The following is a 17,768-nucleotide window of genomic DNA, read 5'->3' on the forward strand; positions in this document are numbered from 1 at the left end:
TTGAAAAAAAAAAAAAAAAATGTTGACTATCTTAAAGAAAAATATCAATCCACAAATTCCAAATATAAGAAAGCTACTTTTTTCTTTTTTTTATTTAATAACATTTTTATTTTAATTGAAAATCCATACGTTCTGAAGGTAATGATCATTAAATAAAACACTACTTAAAAACAAAATTAATTGCAAATCTTTATGAATTAGCAATATAGCATTGTTTTATACTATTTGAAATAAAAAAAATTACAAAATAATATTTTTTACTGAAATACAATATGCCGACTACTGGCAAATAGACATGCCGAGCATTGGAAAATGATGCCGACTACTGGCAAAAACTAATATTTTAGTAAATTTTAGTAATATTTTAGAAAATCCGAAAAGTGCCGATTACTGGTACACTTACTCTATAAAGAAGTAAGAACTGTGTTAATGTGATTACTCAAATTATAATTTAAATTTTGATATTATGGCGTTAGGGACTTCAAAATACTCCTAATTAGGAGCCTACAGTTATTTGAGGGACTACATTTAGAATTTTTTTACGAGGATGTTTTGTACTAATTAGGATTTCAAAATATCAAATTACAGGGGGGCAAAATGGGTTCAAGGCATGAAAAAGTACCTTCCTAACACCGGTGAAACTTTAGATATAGAAACCGTCAAAATACTGAAAGTCGGGAGGTACTCTTATACAGGAACTTTTTTGTGAGGACAATTAAAACCTAACTTGAAGCCGAAATGGCAGAAAACTCAAATCGAGAGATAGCGTTATATGGAGGTTATGGTAAATACCGGAAGCATGCATAACTTTTATGGGGGAGGAGAAATTCTACCTACAGATAACTATTATGTAAAATTTCTTAAATCTATGTAAAATAATGTGGACTTTATTTTAACAGACAAACATAAAAAAATAGGCGAACGAATGAACAAGTGCGTATACATTTTATGAGGTCTCAGATGAAGATTTCCGGAAATTGCAAACGGAAGTACAAATTCGAGCCTATCCGAACCTTAAATCAAAGTACTCCGTTCCTTCTGGTACCTCAACCACAAAAGTTCGAAATATTCAAAAAAAAAAAAAAAATTTTTTTTGCACAGATAGAGAGCCAATAATCCGATTTTGTTCCAACATTGCAAATCCTAATATCTGCGTCAGTTCTAGGTCTGGTGAAAAAATAGATAATATCTGTCAACTCCATCAAGTGCCCTCCCACATAGGGTAAACATTTTGAATAATTATAACTTTTGAACAAGTAAAAAAGCTGTAAGTTCGGCCGGGCCAAACTTTGAATACCCTCCACCATTTGGTACAAATTTAACAATTTTCAAAAAAATACAATCCGTTAAAATTCTGTTAAAATCTTAAAAATAGCGAATGTAGCCGTATATTAGAGTCTATACGACGACTTGGACCTACCTAAGCAACTTTTGTCACAAGCTATTACAATATTCAAATGCAAAACTTGAAAAAAATCTGTTTATAATGTAGCTAAAATCATCAAAATACCGAATATAGGGAGGTACCATGGGGGTTATAAATGAACCTGCCCAAACAATTTTCTGTCATAGACTGTAGTATCCATTACGAACTTCAATCACAAAATTTGAAATAATTCCGTTAAATAATGTGGCTGAAATCATGAAAATACCGAATATCCGGGTGTACCGTTATATGGGGGCTATACGAAGACGCGGACCTGCACAGACAATTTTCTGTCATAGGCTGTAGTATTTATTATGAAATTCAAATACCAAATTTGAAACAGTTCCGGTAAAGAATGTCGCTAAAATCATCGAAATACCCAATAACGGGAGGTACCGTTATACTGGGGCTACACAAAGACGTGGACCCACATGACCAATTTTTTGTCTTAAGCCGTAGTATCTATTACCAACTTTAAATATTAAAGCCCCGTTATATGGGGGCTATTCGAAGACGTGGCCCATTTTCAATACCAAAAGTACTGCAGACATGTTACACATTTGAGTAAAATTTTATCAACTTACTTCATTTCGTTCGGAAGCTAGAGTGATTTCCACAGACGGACAGACGGATAGACGGACGGACATTGATAAATCGACATAGAATGTTATGTTGATCAATAATATATATACTTTATGGGGTCTAAAATGTATATTTCGATACAAACGGAATGACAAACTTAATATACCCTCCATACTAAGGTGGAGGGTATAAAAATGTGACGTAAGAATCCGATTGTCTTTAAATTTCACACATCCCAATATTTCTATAAGCCCAAGATTTGGTGTTAAGATGGAATACTTCGGTCCACTCCTTCTGGTACCTCCCCCACAAAAGGTAGAATTAAAACACGAAATTAATATCCGATTCCATGTAGGCTTGGCACATCTGAATATTTCTATAAACACAGGATCTGTTATAAAAACAGTAGAGATCAGACCATTTCTTCCGGTACCTTCCCCACAAAGGGTCAAAGTTTTGAATAACTAAAACGTTTATAAAATCCGAAATAAGCATCAGATTCTCTTTATATTTCACACATCCCATTATTTCCACTAACAAAAGATCTGTTGTGAAGATGAAATATATCGGTCCACTCCTTCTGGTACCACCCCCACAAAGGCTGAAATTGTTTAATATCCATGAACATCATAAACAGCGATATTAACATCCGAGTCCATTCAAGATATTCAAGATGGTATATCTCAATATTTCCATCAACACAAGATCTGTTATAAATATGGCAGAGATCGGACAATTTCTTTTGCTACCTTCCAATAGGGTTCAATATCATGATAAACAAAACGATCAAAGAAAGTGAAAAAGGCATTCAACACTCTTCAAATTTCACACATACTAACATTTTTGCTAATACAATATCTGTTGTGCAGATGATATATATCTGTGAACACCTTCTGATACCTCACTCGCAAGGGGTCACAATTTTCAATACTTTTATCTGTAATAATTTGCGAACAACTCAGCGGTTCTTTACAACTTGCTATATCTAAGTATATCTCTCTTTGCCAGAAACCTGAGGTGAATATGAAATTTATGATTTTCCATAAATTGGATATAAATGTTTTATTTTCTTGTAATATTGCCCATACCAATATTTTTATATGTATTAGATGAAGCATGAAAATGGAATACTTCGATCGATTATATCTGGTACCTCACGCACTTTTTATAAAAAAGTATCATATATGTCATGTAAAGTGAAGGAAATTACCAATATAGTCCAAACCTGGCACTTCGAAATATTTATATCATATTTATTTAGGTCCGATACGAAATGGCCAATTTTGGCACATTCCTTCGGAACCTACTCCATAAGGGGTTAAACATTTGAGTAATCATAACATAAGTCAAAATATTTTTAAATAATCGTGCATTGGCTAAGGGTATACATGTGTCGGCAAAACCGACAGATACTTTTTAACTTTTTTTTTTTTTTTTTGAAAATGTCGACCTTTTGTGGGGGAGGTACCACAAGGAGTGGGCCGATGTATTCCATCATGGCACCATCATGGGTTAATGGGAGGTACTTGATGGAGTGAATTAATATTGTCCGTTTTCGCACCTGACGTAGCACTGACGCAAATATTATGATTTACAAAGTTGGAGCAAAATTGGATTATCGTTTCTCTTTCTGTGCAGAAAATACATTTTTTAAAAATTTTGACCTTTTGTGGAGGAGGTACCGGAAGATATTACACATTTGGTGCGGAAGAGGATATATAAAAGATCTATATCCAAATCTGAACCCATCTCGAGAATTTTTTTTGTAAGATGTATATAAAATCTTTTACAGAAAATCATTGTTGTGAAGTGGACATTAAAGGTTTTGACGGCTTAAAGGTCAAATTGGATAAAACTTATATACACATACTTGCTTATGTGATAAATTCGACCATATGTGCTAAAATATATGTATATATTTGCTTGAATAAAATTCAAATACTGTAACAAATAACTTCAACTTACCCTTTTTCCATTTGTTTTTTTTTTCCTTTCAGCTGTATGGGATCATGCCATTCGATCGTCTGAATGCACGTTCGAACATATTCGATTACATACAAATGTACATTATTCCCACATTCTATATCATATGCTATGGCTTGATCAATTTCGGATCCTTTGGCATTGCCCACAATCCCAGCTGTGATAGCGTGTGTCGTCTGGGCAATGCACTGATTGTGCATTTGGGTTGCTTCCTCTATCTATCCATGCATGCTCTGAATTTATGGCGTCGTAAGAAATTCTTTATTGTCTTTGAAAATTCACTTCAAGACATCGATGAGAATTTGAGGAGATGTCAAGCTGTCAGCGGTGGTGACATGGATGGTAAACCGAAGAAGAAACGGAAGTATTTATTTTATGGAACATGGATTGTGGTTATACTGGCATTTACGGCGTCATTTTGTTATGATGTGAAGGAGTTGGTGCAGTAAGTAAAACTGAAATAATAAAAAATCGTTGAATTCGAATTTTTTTATTTATAGAAAGTCTATTTATCAAGTGCTTCAACTACGCACAATTTAAGCAAAAAAAAAAAACTTAATTATCGAATACAAAAAAAAAAAAAAACAAGTAAGCAAAGGCTACAGTCGAGCGGGACCGACCGTTGAATACCCTATAACACTATAATAAACGATACAGTTTATATAGGCGAGATACTCGAAAGAATCCCACAAGATATTGTGACAATTAATAAAAGAAAACCATCAGGTTTCGTTCTCTAATTTTCAAATAATAGCAACTTGAACTAATTTGCTCATTTCCAATTTATTGGTAATTAAATTGTCTTCCTAAATCTTGAATCAATATTTCCCAAAGACCTATAATCTCTCAGAAGTGGCAAAATATTAACATTTATTATTGGTTTTTGACTGAAACACATCTATATGAGATACAGACATTTGACTATATTCCTTAACGAAATCAGCGTTAACGAAATAGTCAAAAGTGCGTCTTTCCTGTATCTGTGAATTCTCCAAAGAGTCACTGCAATTGACATTTTGGTATTTTGCTGTTTCACACATGGAATATTTTTGGATGACCATCCAAAACTGCTTAGCTTTTGCAATGTCCGGTAACCCCCATTCAAATGTGCGTGAGGATCGGGCGATAATTACGACCTGCTGATAATTTTGCAGTTTTTTGGTCCATTTCAACCCCTAAATATATGGCGATCATCTCCAAAAAGAGTAGGCTTCTATTCTTACACTCATCTTATCCCCATGCAAAATTTCGTAAGGATCGGGCCATAAATGCGATCTGTATATGATATTCTGATATTCTAACTACTTAGTTTTGTTAGCTGTAGAAATATTACCAAATGTTTAATTCAAAATGAAAATATGCCAAAAATATGACAAAATTGAAAAAATATGAGAAAATTTTACAAAATCAATATTTTCATCTTTAGAGAGATATTTTTATGCGACTTTTTTAGACGTTTTTTTCTTTCCTGCCAAGAGGTCATTCTGAATTAATGAGAACTGACGAAATCAGTTCAGCCGTTCTCGACATATAAGAGATCTTTCAAGCATATCTTCTATGATAGGCACATATTTTGCTATATATCCGATTTGTTGGATGTTAACATCAATGTAAATATCAGAAGTAACCTTGTCATGGCTTTGTGATTTCGCCGGGATTTAAAATATTCGCGGTTTAATGAAAAATTTTGAATTTTTTCAACACAAAAGATACGGTCTATTTTACCCGCTAAATATTATCCGATGACCACCCAAATTGGTAGGCTTCTTCCCTAAACTCTATCTACATGCGAAATTCCGCGTCGATTGGTCTATAATTGCGACCTGTATAGCTACTGCAAAATCCGACAATTTTTCAGTATTTGGTCCATTTCAACCCCTAAACATTTGGCGATCATGGCGAAATAGGCTTCTATTCTGACCCTAACCCCACCTTCGTGCAAAATTTCGTTAGGATCGGGCCATAATTGCGACCTGTAGCGTGATTACAAATTAACATGGACAGACGGACAGACGGACGGACGGACATACATAGCTAGATCGACTCAGCTCGGCGAGATAGGAAGATCCATATATACTTTCCTATATGGGAAACCAATATTTCGAGGTGTTACATAAATTCTGGCCCAATCAAACTTATAATACCCCCAACACATAGTGTTGTAGGGTATAAAAAACTCAATTAGGTCCTCAAAATGTTTTTTGAAATTGTAACAGCAGGAAATTTGCCGATTTTCACCAAATTGGACGAACAGGGCAAATTCTGTCGAATTTGCCAAAATCCATCCCAATTGGACAAAAATTACACATTTGTTGCACAATTAATTTAGAAGGATATCCGCGACTGCGCCTCAAATCCTGGGAGGTTTATTCTACTCTGAATCGATTTTCACTAAAATTTGTAGAAGATACTGTATCGGTTTTCACCAAAACTCATAATATTTGAGCTGATATTACATTTTTGGAAGATAGTAAACGTAAAAGTGGATGACGATATTGTTGGAGCTATATCCAAAACTGAACCGATCCCCATAAAGTTAAGCAGAGGTATTTCTATGCTATATACTATAGCTGGCACGTAATGAATTTAGGGGTCTGAGGAACTTAAATAAAAACTCGTGTGAAACATTTGTATGGGAGCTACAGCTATTTCTGAACGGATTTACACCGAATTCAAAGTACTGAATTCGGCGGCCTGTGCCAAAATTCATATAATTTGAGCTGGTATTAACTATTTGGTGAACAATAAACGTGAAATCGGGTAATGATATATATGGGAGCTATATTCAAATCTAAACCTATTACCGGTATATCTGTCTGTATCTGATATATGCACATTATGAGTGTCAGGGCCTAAAATACAAAATCGGATGAAACATATGTATGGGAGCTAACACTATATCTGAACCGATTGAAGTATTTGATCAAATTTGAAGTATTTGCTTCTAAGCTAAATTCGGTTGTTTGCGTCAAAATTTAATCCCTTCAGGTCGATATTAACCATTTGGCGCATAATAATGGGGTAATAATATATATTGAGCTGCATCTACGTTTTGTGCCGATTATAGCCAATTTTAAAAGGGGTTGTACTTGAGCTAAACAAATGATTTGAATACAATTTCTCATTGAAATAACGGACCTAGGGTCTAAGGTCTCTTTGGATCAAATCCGTTTCAAGGGGTACCTCCCCCACATAAGGTCGTGTGGGGGAGGGGGGTTATCTATAATATAATCCGGTTTTCTCCAACTTTGAAAATATTACTATTTCCATCAGTGCTACGTCAGGTGCGAAAATGGACCATATCGGCCCACTTCATGAAGTACCTCCCCACAAAGTGTCAAATATTTGATTAACTATAACTCTTATAAATAGTGATGTATGAGCCCGATTGTCTTCGATTAACCCAAGGTCTGGTGTGAAGATGGAATGTGTCGGACAGCTCCTTCTTTACCTCCCACACAAAGGGTCAACATTTGCAATATTCATGAAGCTCAAAAAACGCCAAATTAACATCCGATTCCATTCAGACTTAGCACATCTCCATATTTACATCAACACAAGATATGTTATAAAGCTTATAGAGATCGGACCATTCCTTCTGGTACCGCCCCCACAAAGGGTTAACATTTTGAATGACCAAAATGATTATAAAATCGGAAATAAGCATCCGTTCTCTTCATATTTCATACATCCCACCATTTCTACTAGCACAAGATGTGCTGTAAAGATGAGATATACCGGTCCACTCTTTCTGGTACCTCCCCCCACAAAATCTCAAAATTTTGCATATCCATGGAGCTTATAAAACACGAACTTAACATCTGATTCCATTCAGACTTGGTACATCTGAATATTTTGATCAACAGAAGATCTGTTATAAAGTTGGTAGAGATCGGACTATTTCTTCTGGAGCCTCCCCGTAGGGTTGAAGATTTTGAAAAGTAAAACGCTCAAAGAAAGCGAAATAACTGGATACATCTTAATATTATTATCAAACTTGGATCAAGTTCGGAGATGCGCAATATCGGCCCACTCCTTCTCGTACTTCCCCCACAAAATGTCGAAATTTTCAAAAAAAGAGATATTTTACTGGACATTAAGAGAAAGGACGATCCGATTTTGATCCAAATTTGCAAATACTAATATATCCATCAGTCCTCCGTAAGGTGCGAAAATTGACATTATCGGTTCACTCCATCAAGTACCTCCCATACAAATAATTAAAGCTGTTATAAAGTGTGACGTAATTGTTCGATTGTCTTCAAGTTCCCATATGACAATATTTGTATCAATACAAGTTCTGCTGTGAAGATGGAATATATCGATTCAATCCTTCTGGTACCTCCTCCACTAACGATACAAATTTTCAATACTCAGTACCCACTCCACAGAGGGTCAACAGTTTGAATAATCATAACAGAAGTCAAAATATATTTAAATAATCGAACATTGATTGAGGGTATACATCTATCGACAAAACCGACTAATACATTTTAAATAGTTTTTTTTTTACATATTTGGTCTATTTTCATAACCTGCTGAATTTTTCCTTTATTTTTTTTTGTGTTGCATAGTGTTGTATTTAAGATTATTAAAATATCGTATCCTTTGTAGGAGAGGTACAAAATGGAAATTTGCTTGTCAAAAAATGAAAATTTTTGTAATGCCCTCTTTTTAAATTTGGGCCGTTTTTTGGGATATGCGTAGTTTAAAGAATTAAAAAAAAAAGATTTTTTGGATTCTTAATAAACTTTCAATTTAACACTAATGAAGAATATTTTATTTTATTGCATTTAAATTTTTTTTTTCTCGAAATCGATGGACTGAACATTTTTTTCATCATTTCAGTTACTACCACGAATATTTCTTCATAACGCTGATGGTCTCGAATTTTCCATACTCGGCGGCTAGTGTGATGCTGGGTCAGTTCATTTATTTCGTTTCGGAAATATCACAACGTTTTGAAAAACTCAACGAGTTGTTTGAGAAAATCAATGCCGAGAGTGATCGTAAACATATTCCCTTGATGATATTCGATATTGAGACGGATGCCAAAAAGGATATGCCACCAAATCAGCAACTACGGCAGCGACACCTGACGGCCACCAATGAGGAAAGTGATGAACTCAATGATGATTTGGAGAGTTTTTATGACACCGAAACCATACCAGATGATGGGTAGGGAAATGAAATTCTTTTTCCTGGAATTTATGGAAATTTTCTTTTCTTTTTAGACCCACCTCTGAAAGCAATCTGCCCGAATTGTTTAAACTTCACGATAAAATTCTTTCGCTGAGCGTCATCACCAATGCCGAATATGGGCCGCAAAGTGTTCCCTATATGGCGGTGTGCTTTGTCATCACTATTTTTGGCATCTTCTTGCTGACAAAAGTTTTCTTTGTGGTGGGTGGCAAGAGTCGTCTGTTGGATTATGTCATCATTTTGTTCATGGTCTGGAGCCTCACAACGATGGTCGTGGCCTATTTGGTGTTGCGTTTGTGCTGCAATGCCAACAGTTTTTCCAAGCAATCGGCCATGATTGTGCATGAAATAATGCAAAAGAAACCTGCCTTCATGTTGGGCAATGACCTGTACTACAACAAAATGAAATCCTTTACGTTGCAGTTCCTGCACTGGGAGGGCTATTTTCAGTTTAACGGTATTGGTTTGTTCACCTTGGACTATACGTTTATATTTTCGGTAAGTTGGTGGGGTGATATGAGAGGAGGGGTGACATTTGAGATAAATTGAATTTGTTTGCAAGATTTTAATTTTCTACTCTCTCTCTCTCTCTCTCTTTTATAGACTGTCAGTGCCGCCACATCATATTTAATTGTGTTGCTGCAATTCGATATGAGCTCGATATTGAAATCTGAAGGATTACTTTAATATTATGGGATATGCAAAGAATTTTTAATATTTTAATTATGTTTTATATTTAAAGTGTATGGATTTTTCATCTTTTTCAATAAACAATATGGCTGTAATGTAAAAAATGGGGTTTCTTGTACACACATTTTTCTTCATTGCAATATGTTATCTGCTGCTGAAATATGATGCTGTAAAGGGTGATTAGTTATACCCTCCACCATACATAGTATGAAGGGAATATTAAGTTCGTCATTCTGTTTGTAACTCATCGAAATAATAATAATTATACCCTACAACACTATGTGTTGGGGGTATTATAAGTTTGATTGGGCCAAAAAGTATGTAACACCACGAAATATTGGTTGCCCACATAGGAAAGTATATATGGATCTTCCTATCTCGCTGAGCTGAGTCGATCTAGCTATGTATGTCCGTCCGTCCATGTTAATTTGTAATCACTCTACAGGTCGCAATTATGGCCCGATCTTCACGAAATTTAGAATGGAAATTTAGTGGGGCTAGGGTCAGAATAGAACCCTATTTATTTTGGAGGTGATCGCATAATATTTAGGATTTATAAATGGACCAAAAACTGACAAAATCCTGATTTTGCAGTTGCTCTGCAGGTCGCAATTGTAGACCAATCAAAGCGAAAGTTAGCATGGGGCTAGAGCCCTAAGTACCTCCCAATATTCTGTATTTTAATGATTATAGCGACATTATTCACCGGAGTTATTTCAAATTTCGTGTTTAGAATTCGTAATGGGTGCTACAGCCTGTGATAAAAAAATTGCGAATGCGGCTTCGTTTAGCCTCCATATAACGGTACCTCCCAATATTCGGTATGTTGATGATTATAGCGAAATTATTCACCGGAGTTATTTCAAATTTCTTGTTTGGAAATTGTAATGGGTACTACAGCCTGTGATAAAAAATTGCGAATGCGGCTTCGTATAGTTCCCTATAACGGCACCTCCCAATATTCTTTATTTAGATGATTAGAGTTTGTAATGGGAACTACAGTCTATGACAGAAAATTGTCTATGCAGGTCCAGGTCTTCGTATAGCCCCGATATAACGGTACTTCCCTATATTCTGTCCTATGCAGGTCCACGTCTTCATATAGACCCCTATATAACGACTATATTTGTTTTTATGTTTTTAAAAATGTCCAAATTCGATCCAAATGGCTAAACTTACTGCTTTTTATACCCTACACCACAAGTCAGGTTTTATGCCAATGTCTATGTCAGGGTATTATGTCTTTGTGCATTTGTTTGTAACAGGCAAAAGGAAACGAGATAGACCCATAGTTCCTTTTGATGATCTGTATAGAATCACATTCTGAGTCGATTTATGCATGTCCATCCGTCCGTCTGTCCGTCTGTCTGACCATGTATTTTTGTAAACAAAGTACAGTTCGAATTTATTGTCCTATCAAGATGAAATTTTGCACAAATCATTTTTTTGGCCCAAGGACGAATCCTATTGAAATAGGAGATAATCGGTAAAAATTTAGAGATAGCCCCAACATATATCTTCGCCCGATTTGCCTTTTATTGTGCACCAAACGTGTAATACCAGGCCGAATGGTATGGAATTTTGCACATACAATCAGATTAGGCCTGAAAATAAGTATGCCAAATTTGATCGAAATCGGTTCAGATATAGCTATAGCTCCCATATATATTGTTCATTCGATTTGTTATTTTTGTCCTCCGCAGCCGTAATATGCACTCTGTAACAACAATATTTGGGGAAATATATCAAATGCAGCTCAGAAATACCTTTGCTAAATTTTTTCCAGATCGGTTCAGATTTGGATATAGCTCCCATATATAACTTCGTCCGATTTACCTTTTTTTGTGCACCAAACGTCTAATATTTATCCAAATGGGATGGAATTTGGCACTTACGACCGAATTGAGTCTAGAAGCTAGTATGTCAAATTTGGTGAAGACCGGTTCAGATATAGCTATAGCTCCCATATATACTGTTCATCCGATTCGTTATATTTGTTACCCACAGCTGTAATATGCACTCCTTAACGACGATTTTCAGGGAAATATATCAAATACAGCTCAGAAATATCTTTGCCAAATTTTATCAAGATCTCTTCAGATTTGGATATAGCTCCCATGTATATCTTTATCCGATTTCAAGTTAATTGTGCACCAAATGGGTAATACAAGTCCGAATTTAAAAGATACAAATGCTTCGGCATATTCAGTCCTTTGAACTTTAAATTATAATCATAATTGTTATGCGGAGCTCACTAAAATAGCAAAGTGGTGTAGGGTATCATAAAGTCGGTCCCGCCCGACTTTAAGACTTTCTTTACTGGTTTACTGGATAACTATTATTTTTATATGATAAAAAAAAATATATGCATGTTTTGTGCTTTGTTTTACTGTCAAACATCTCTGTTAAATCTATATTAATAAAAGAGTAAAGTAATTGGCCGACTGACTGCCTGCCTGCCTGACAGTAACGAACAGACGAAAAGGCTGAAGCTAGAATCTTGAAATTTTGGGTGAGAGTTGGTCCGAAAGGGTCAGATAAAGCTGGGGTTTTGGAAATAGCGTGCTAGAACGGTACGGAAATATGGTACCCTTTGTATCTGGGGAAGAACTCTTTGATTTGGAATGAGAGTCATTTATGGAGTGTATTATAGATGTACCAAAGGGTTTTTGAAAATACGCACTCTAAGTGTACGAGAGTACTAAAATGTATTACATATCACATGAACTGTTAGAGCTAAAAGCTTGAAATTTGGAACGGGAATCAAGGTTAAGGAGTAGAGTCGATGTATGGAGGTAGTTTTGGATCTGTGTATCCATGTATACGAAAAGTACTAAACTTGACTAAATTTAATACGATTTGAATTTAGCTGAACGGATGGAGCTGGAATCTTGAAATTTGAAATTAACATTACTGGTGGAGTGTAGGATTAGATATAGATGAAGTTTTCGAAATGTTTACTTAGGTGCAAGAAAAGTACTAAATGGTACTAAATTTAATACAATTTCGGTTTGGGTGAACCGAATTTACAAATAGGATTAATATGGCATTCTGGGACTGAGGAATGTAGATAGTTTTGAAAATTCGTACTTATGTGTACTAAATGGTACTAAATATGGTACAATAGAGTTGGAATCCGGGAATTTGAAAGTAAGATTTCTATTTGACTCTATGATGTATGCAAACTTGTATTTAAGTGTACTAAATGGTACCACATTTTGATACAATTTGGATTTGGGTGAACCAAAAGAAGTGGCTACCTGAAAATTGGAAATAAGATTACTTTCGGAGTGTATTATTGGGATATGTAGGTAGTTCTGGAAATTTTTACTTATATGTACTAGACTGTACTAAAAAAAAATACAATTTGTATTTGGCGAACCAACAGGGGTGGAATCCTAAAATTCGGGATTGGGATTACTGCGAGGTCCTTCTTGGTGGTAGGTTCGTGATAAAGTGGTGGTTTTGGAAATATGTACTACAAGTGCATGAAAAGTACTAAATTGTACTATATCTGGTACAATTTTGTACTTGGTGAACAGAAAGTGCTTGAAATCTGAAATTTGGTATAAGGTTCGCTGTTCACGGGTAGTTTGGACATATGGAGGTGGTTTCGGAAATGTGTGCTATAATTGTACGAAAAGTACTAAATGGTACTGTACTTGGTAATGGAATATATATGAAATCATGAAATTTGATATTTAGTTTACAGGTGGTACCTGTGTTTGAGATTTGACAGTGGTTTGGAAATGCGTTGGCCTTTATGAGTATTTATAAATTTGTACGAAAAGATCTCTGTTGGTATCTGGAATTGAGATATTAAATGTGGTTTTGGAATTGTGTATTGTGATTTTACGAAGAATACTAAAATGTACTAAATTTGGTATAGGATGAAGGGATGGGGCTGCAATCCTCAAATTTGATTTTGTGTATCTGAAATTGAGATATGGAGGTGGTTTTGGTATTGGGTGACGGAACAGAGTTGGAATCCTGAAATTGGTTATGCATATAACATTTGGTGTCTTTAGGTTAGAGACGGAGCTGGTTTTGGGTACTGTAATTGTACTAATTTTGGTAATTGGGGAAATTAAGTACTGAAATCATGAAATTTGATGTTAAGGCCAATTTTGGTATCTGAATTTGATTTATAAAGTTTGTTTTAAAAATGCGTACTAAATTTATTACGATGTATGAAGTTTTGATTTAACATTTTTGTCAAACAAAATTCCGAATTATTTGTCATAAAATTCTACTAAAAGTCCTAAATGACGTCGAAAAGGTAAATTTAGGCTAAACTCCAGGAACTTGCATACAGCAGAGAGTCATTTTAGTCATAAAAACCGCAATCAGTGTGAGTTTGTGCAAAAATCTTCTACAAACTATCATTTTAGAAGGATGACGTCATAGACAAAAGTATTCTTCATCATATTTCACTATATGTTTTCAATGAAAATAAATCTCTATTTCCACTGTATATCAAACAAGTTAAAAAGCAGTAAGTCCGGCCGGGCCGAACTTTTAATACTCTCCACCATTTGCAACGAATTTGGAAATTTTCAAAAAATAAAATCCTTAAAAAATTCTGTTAAAATTTTAAAAATACCGAATATAGCCGTTATATTGGAGTCTATACGACTTGGACATACATAGGCATTGTTTGTCATAAGCCATTACCATATTCAAATTCGAAACTTGAAATAAACGGTGAATAATGTAGCTAAAAATCATCAAAATATCGTATATAAGTAGGTGCCGCTAAATTGGAGCTGTGCGAAGACCTGGACCAGCATAGACAATTTTCTGACACAGGCTGTAGCAACAATTACGAACTTCAAATACCACATCTCAAACAATTTCGGTGGGTTTTGCACCTAAAATCGTCAAAATACCGAATATAGGGAGGTACTGATATATGGGGCCTATACGAAGACCTGGACCCGCACAGACAATTTTCTGTCACAGACTGTAGTTTCCATAACGAACTTCAAATATCAATTTTGAAACAATTCCGGTGAATAATGTCGCTAAAATCATCAAAATACCGAATATAGGGAGGTACCGTTATATGGGGGCTATACGAAGACGTGGACCTGCACAGACAATTTTCTGTCTTAGGGTGTAGTATCCATTTTGAACTTTAAATATTAAATTTGAAACAATTCCCGTGAATAATGTCGCTAAAATCATCAAAATACCGAATGTCGGGAGGTACCGTTATATGAGGGCTATACGAAGACATGGACTTGCACAGACAATTTTCTATCGTAGACTGTAGTATTCATTAATGTCGCTAAAATCTTCAAAATACCGAATATAGGGAGGTACCGTTATATGGGGGCTATATGAAAACGTGGAACTACATGGCCCATTTACGAACTTAACCTGCCTACTGGAAAAATAAACATGTGTGCAAAATTTTAGCCATCTATCTCAATTCATTCGAAAGATATCTCGATTACAACAGACAGACGGGCAGACAGACAGACGGACAAACAGACAGATGGACAAACAGACAGACGGACATCGCTAAATCGACTTAGAATTTTACGCTGATCAAGAATATATATACTTTGTTGGGTCTGATATGAGTATTTCGAGGAGTTACAAGCGGAATGACAAAGTTAATATACCCTCCATAGTATGGTGGAGGGTATAAAAGTATTTACATCAATGTTTTCAAAGAATATATTTCGTACTTTTTTGATCAATTTATTCTTGCACTACTTTCGAGTCGGGGCCTGAAAATAACATGAAATTTCTTTATAGGCAAAAAGTGTCAAATAAAGAATGATTCTGCACTGCCTCATGCCGCACAGCACTCTGGTCGCCTAGATTTCGCCTTTAGTGTATTTTTGTGGGGCTATGTCAAAGCTCACGTCTATACAGACTTCAATTGACGCATTAGAGGACAACATTGAAGCATCATGAAATACCGACCGAAATGTTGTAAAGAGTATGACCAAGTAGGACTTAGGGGATTGACCATTTGAGGCACAGACGCGACCAACATTTGCATGAGGTAATCTTCAAGGATTAAATAATATGGATCGTACTATTATTTCAAATAATTTTTTCTTTTTAATTTTTCAGATTTTTATGTATTTTTGGAAGAAGTTTCGTATAGCTCTCAAAAAATCACACCTATAATTTTAAGGACATTTTATAAATTTTAAATATTCTTTCAAATTATCTTCTATCATATACTCGCAGTTAGTCCATTAGAGATTTAAAAAAAAATTGCCAACCATTAAAATCTTCAAACATTTTATCTTAACGCTTGGAAAATTGACTAAATTTGTGATAAACACAACAGAGAAAAAAGAACAAAATTGTCATTCAATTTTAATAGTGTTTGACTAAGCGCATTTTATCTCCTCTCATTCCTTGTTACTTGCATAAAACCAAAAATCCTCTGGAAAGAAAACCAAGTCCCATACAATCATCTAACCCAGTAAACCAACAATCATCCAACATTTATCCAACCATCCAATGAGCAATCAGCCAAACAAACTCTTAATCGATAATTTCCTTTTAAAAACCCAATCTTGCAACAATTTCACTTTTATGGACTGTCACACAAACATTCCGTCGACGACACTCACACACACACACACACTCATTGACAACTTTCTACTTCTAAGGATGAAATACCGTAATCAAGGAATTGAAATCAAATAAAATCCAACATCAACATTACCGGGCATAAGAATTACTGTGTGTATGTTTGAGTTTCTGTGTTGGCGTTACTCAAACAAGATTTAACATCGTCTTTAACGTCCTTTCCAAGGAAACGGAAACCGCCATAAGTTAAACTTAATTGTGTCAGGAAATAAGTAAGAAGAAGAAGAAATTGACATTTGCTGTTGCAGTACTGAAGGAAAAAAATGATAAAAATTAGAAAAATGTTCGAATGCCACTAAGTTACTATCGTTCGTGAATGGATGAAGGCATAATTTGAGGAAGACAAATTCGGAATTATTAAAATCTAAGAGTTAATCGCCTAGAGGATCAGGACATTGCACATCTGTTGTGATTTTCGCAATTTTTCCATATCGATTATGACGTTGAAGGTGAGTTATATGAAAATAGGAACTTCCAAGAAAAAAATTCCTTCGGAAAAGAAATTTCTTGACCAATCGATTTGTACAGGGTTGCCCATATTCGACGGACCCATGTTTTTTTTTTTTTTTTTAAATCAAAGAAAAAAATAAAAATTTGGCGGTTGGCAATGTTAATCATTTAATTTGTTCAAAGTAGATTTGTTTACACCAATTTTTGAATATGATATCTCTCAAATGGCCGCCTCTGGCGTTGATGACGTATTGTGCCCTTTTTGCTGCATTTTCCATCGTTTTTGCCAACATTTCGGCCGGAATAGCGGATATTTCCTCACGAATGTTGTCCTTGAGCTCTTCTAGGGTCATTGGCTTGTTAACGTAAACCATTGACTTCAAATATCCACACAAGAAGAAGTCAGGCGGCGTCAAATCGGGCAAACGCGGTGGCCAGTCCAAATCACCACTTTTCGACATCAAACGGCCCGGAAACAAATACTTCAGAAAATCGATTGTTATGCGACTTGTGTGCGGTGGAGCGCCGTCTTGTTGACGGCCCAATGACCGTTTTCGCACTAACGCCGCACCAAACTGTGACTTTTTCGTCATGAAGAGGCACTTCTTGAATCTCCTGAGGATTTTCAGTGGCGTAAAAACGGCAATTTTGCTTATTTACGGTCCCATTCAATGTGAAATGGGCTTCATCGGACATGATAATTTTGTTCCAAAATTGCTCGTCGTCTTCGGCCATTTCGATGACTCTTTGGGCCCATTCCAATCGACGAGGCTTGTCCGCAGGCAGCATTCTTTGCGTCAATTGAATTTTGTAC

General features: G+C 35.4%; 1 protein-coding gene across 1 annotated transcript in view; it reads left to right on the forward strand.

Moving 5' to 3' along the window:
* LOC101896170 (gustatory and pheromone receptor 33a) overlaps positions 1–9,914 on the forward strand; it is a 42,900-nt gene extending 32,986 nt beyond the window's left edge. The window contains exons 2-5 of the mRNA XM_005182470.3: positions 4,006–4,436; positions 8,840–9,169; positions 9,226–9,691; positions 9,797–9,914. Of these exons, the coding sequence (XP_005182527.1) occupies positions 4,018–4,436; positions 8,840–9,169; positions 9,226–9,691; positions 9,797–9,880 (1,299 nt within the window). The 5' untranslated portion in view covers positions 4,006–4,017 and the 3' untranslated portion in view covers positions 9,881–9,914. The remainder of the gene's footprint in view (positions 1–4,005; positions 4,437–8,839; positions 9,170–9,225; positions 9,692–9,796) is intronic.
* Positions 9,915–17,768: the final 7,854 nt, after the last annotated feature.

Source organism: Musca domestica, unplaced genomic scaffold (assembly GCF_030504385.1).
Source record: "Musca domestica strain aabys unplaced genomic scaffold, Musca_domestica.polishedcontigs.V.1.1 3, whole genome shotgun sequence".
NCBI classification, from domain to species: domain Eukaryota; kingdom Metazoa; phylum Arthropoda; class Insecta; order Diptera; family Muscidae; genus Musca; species Musca domestica.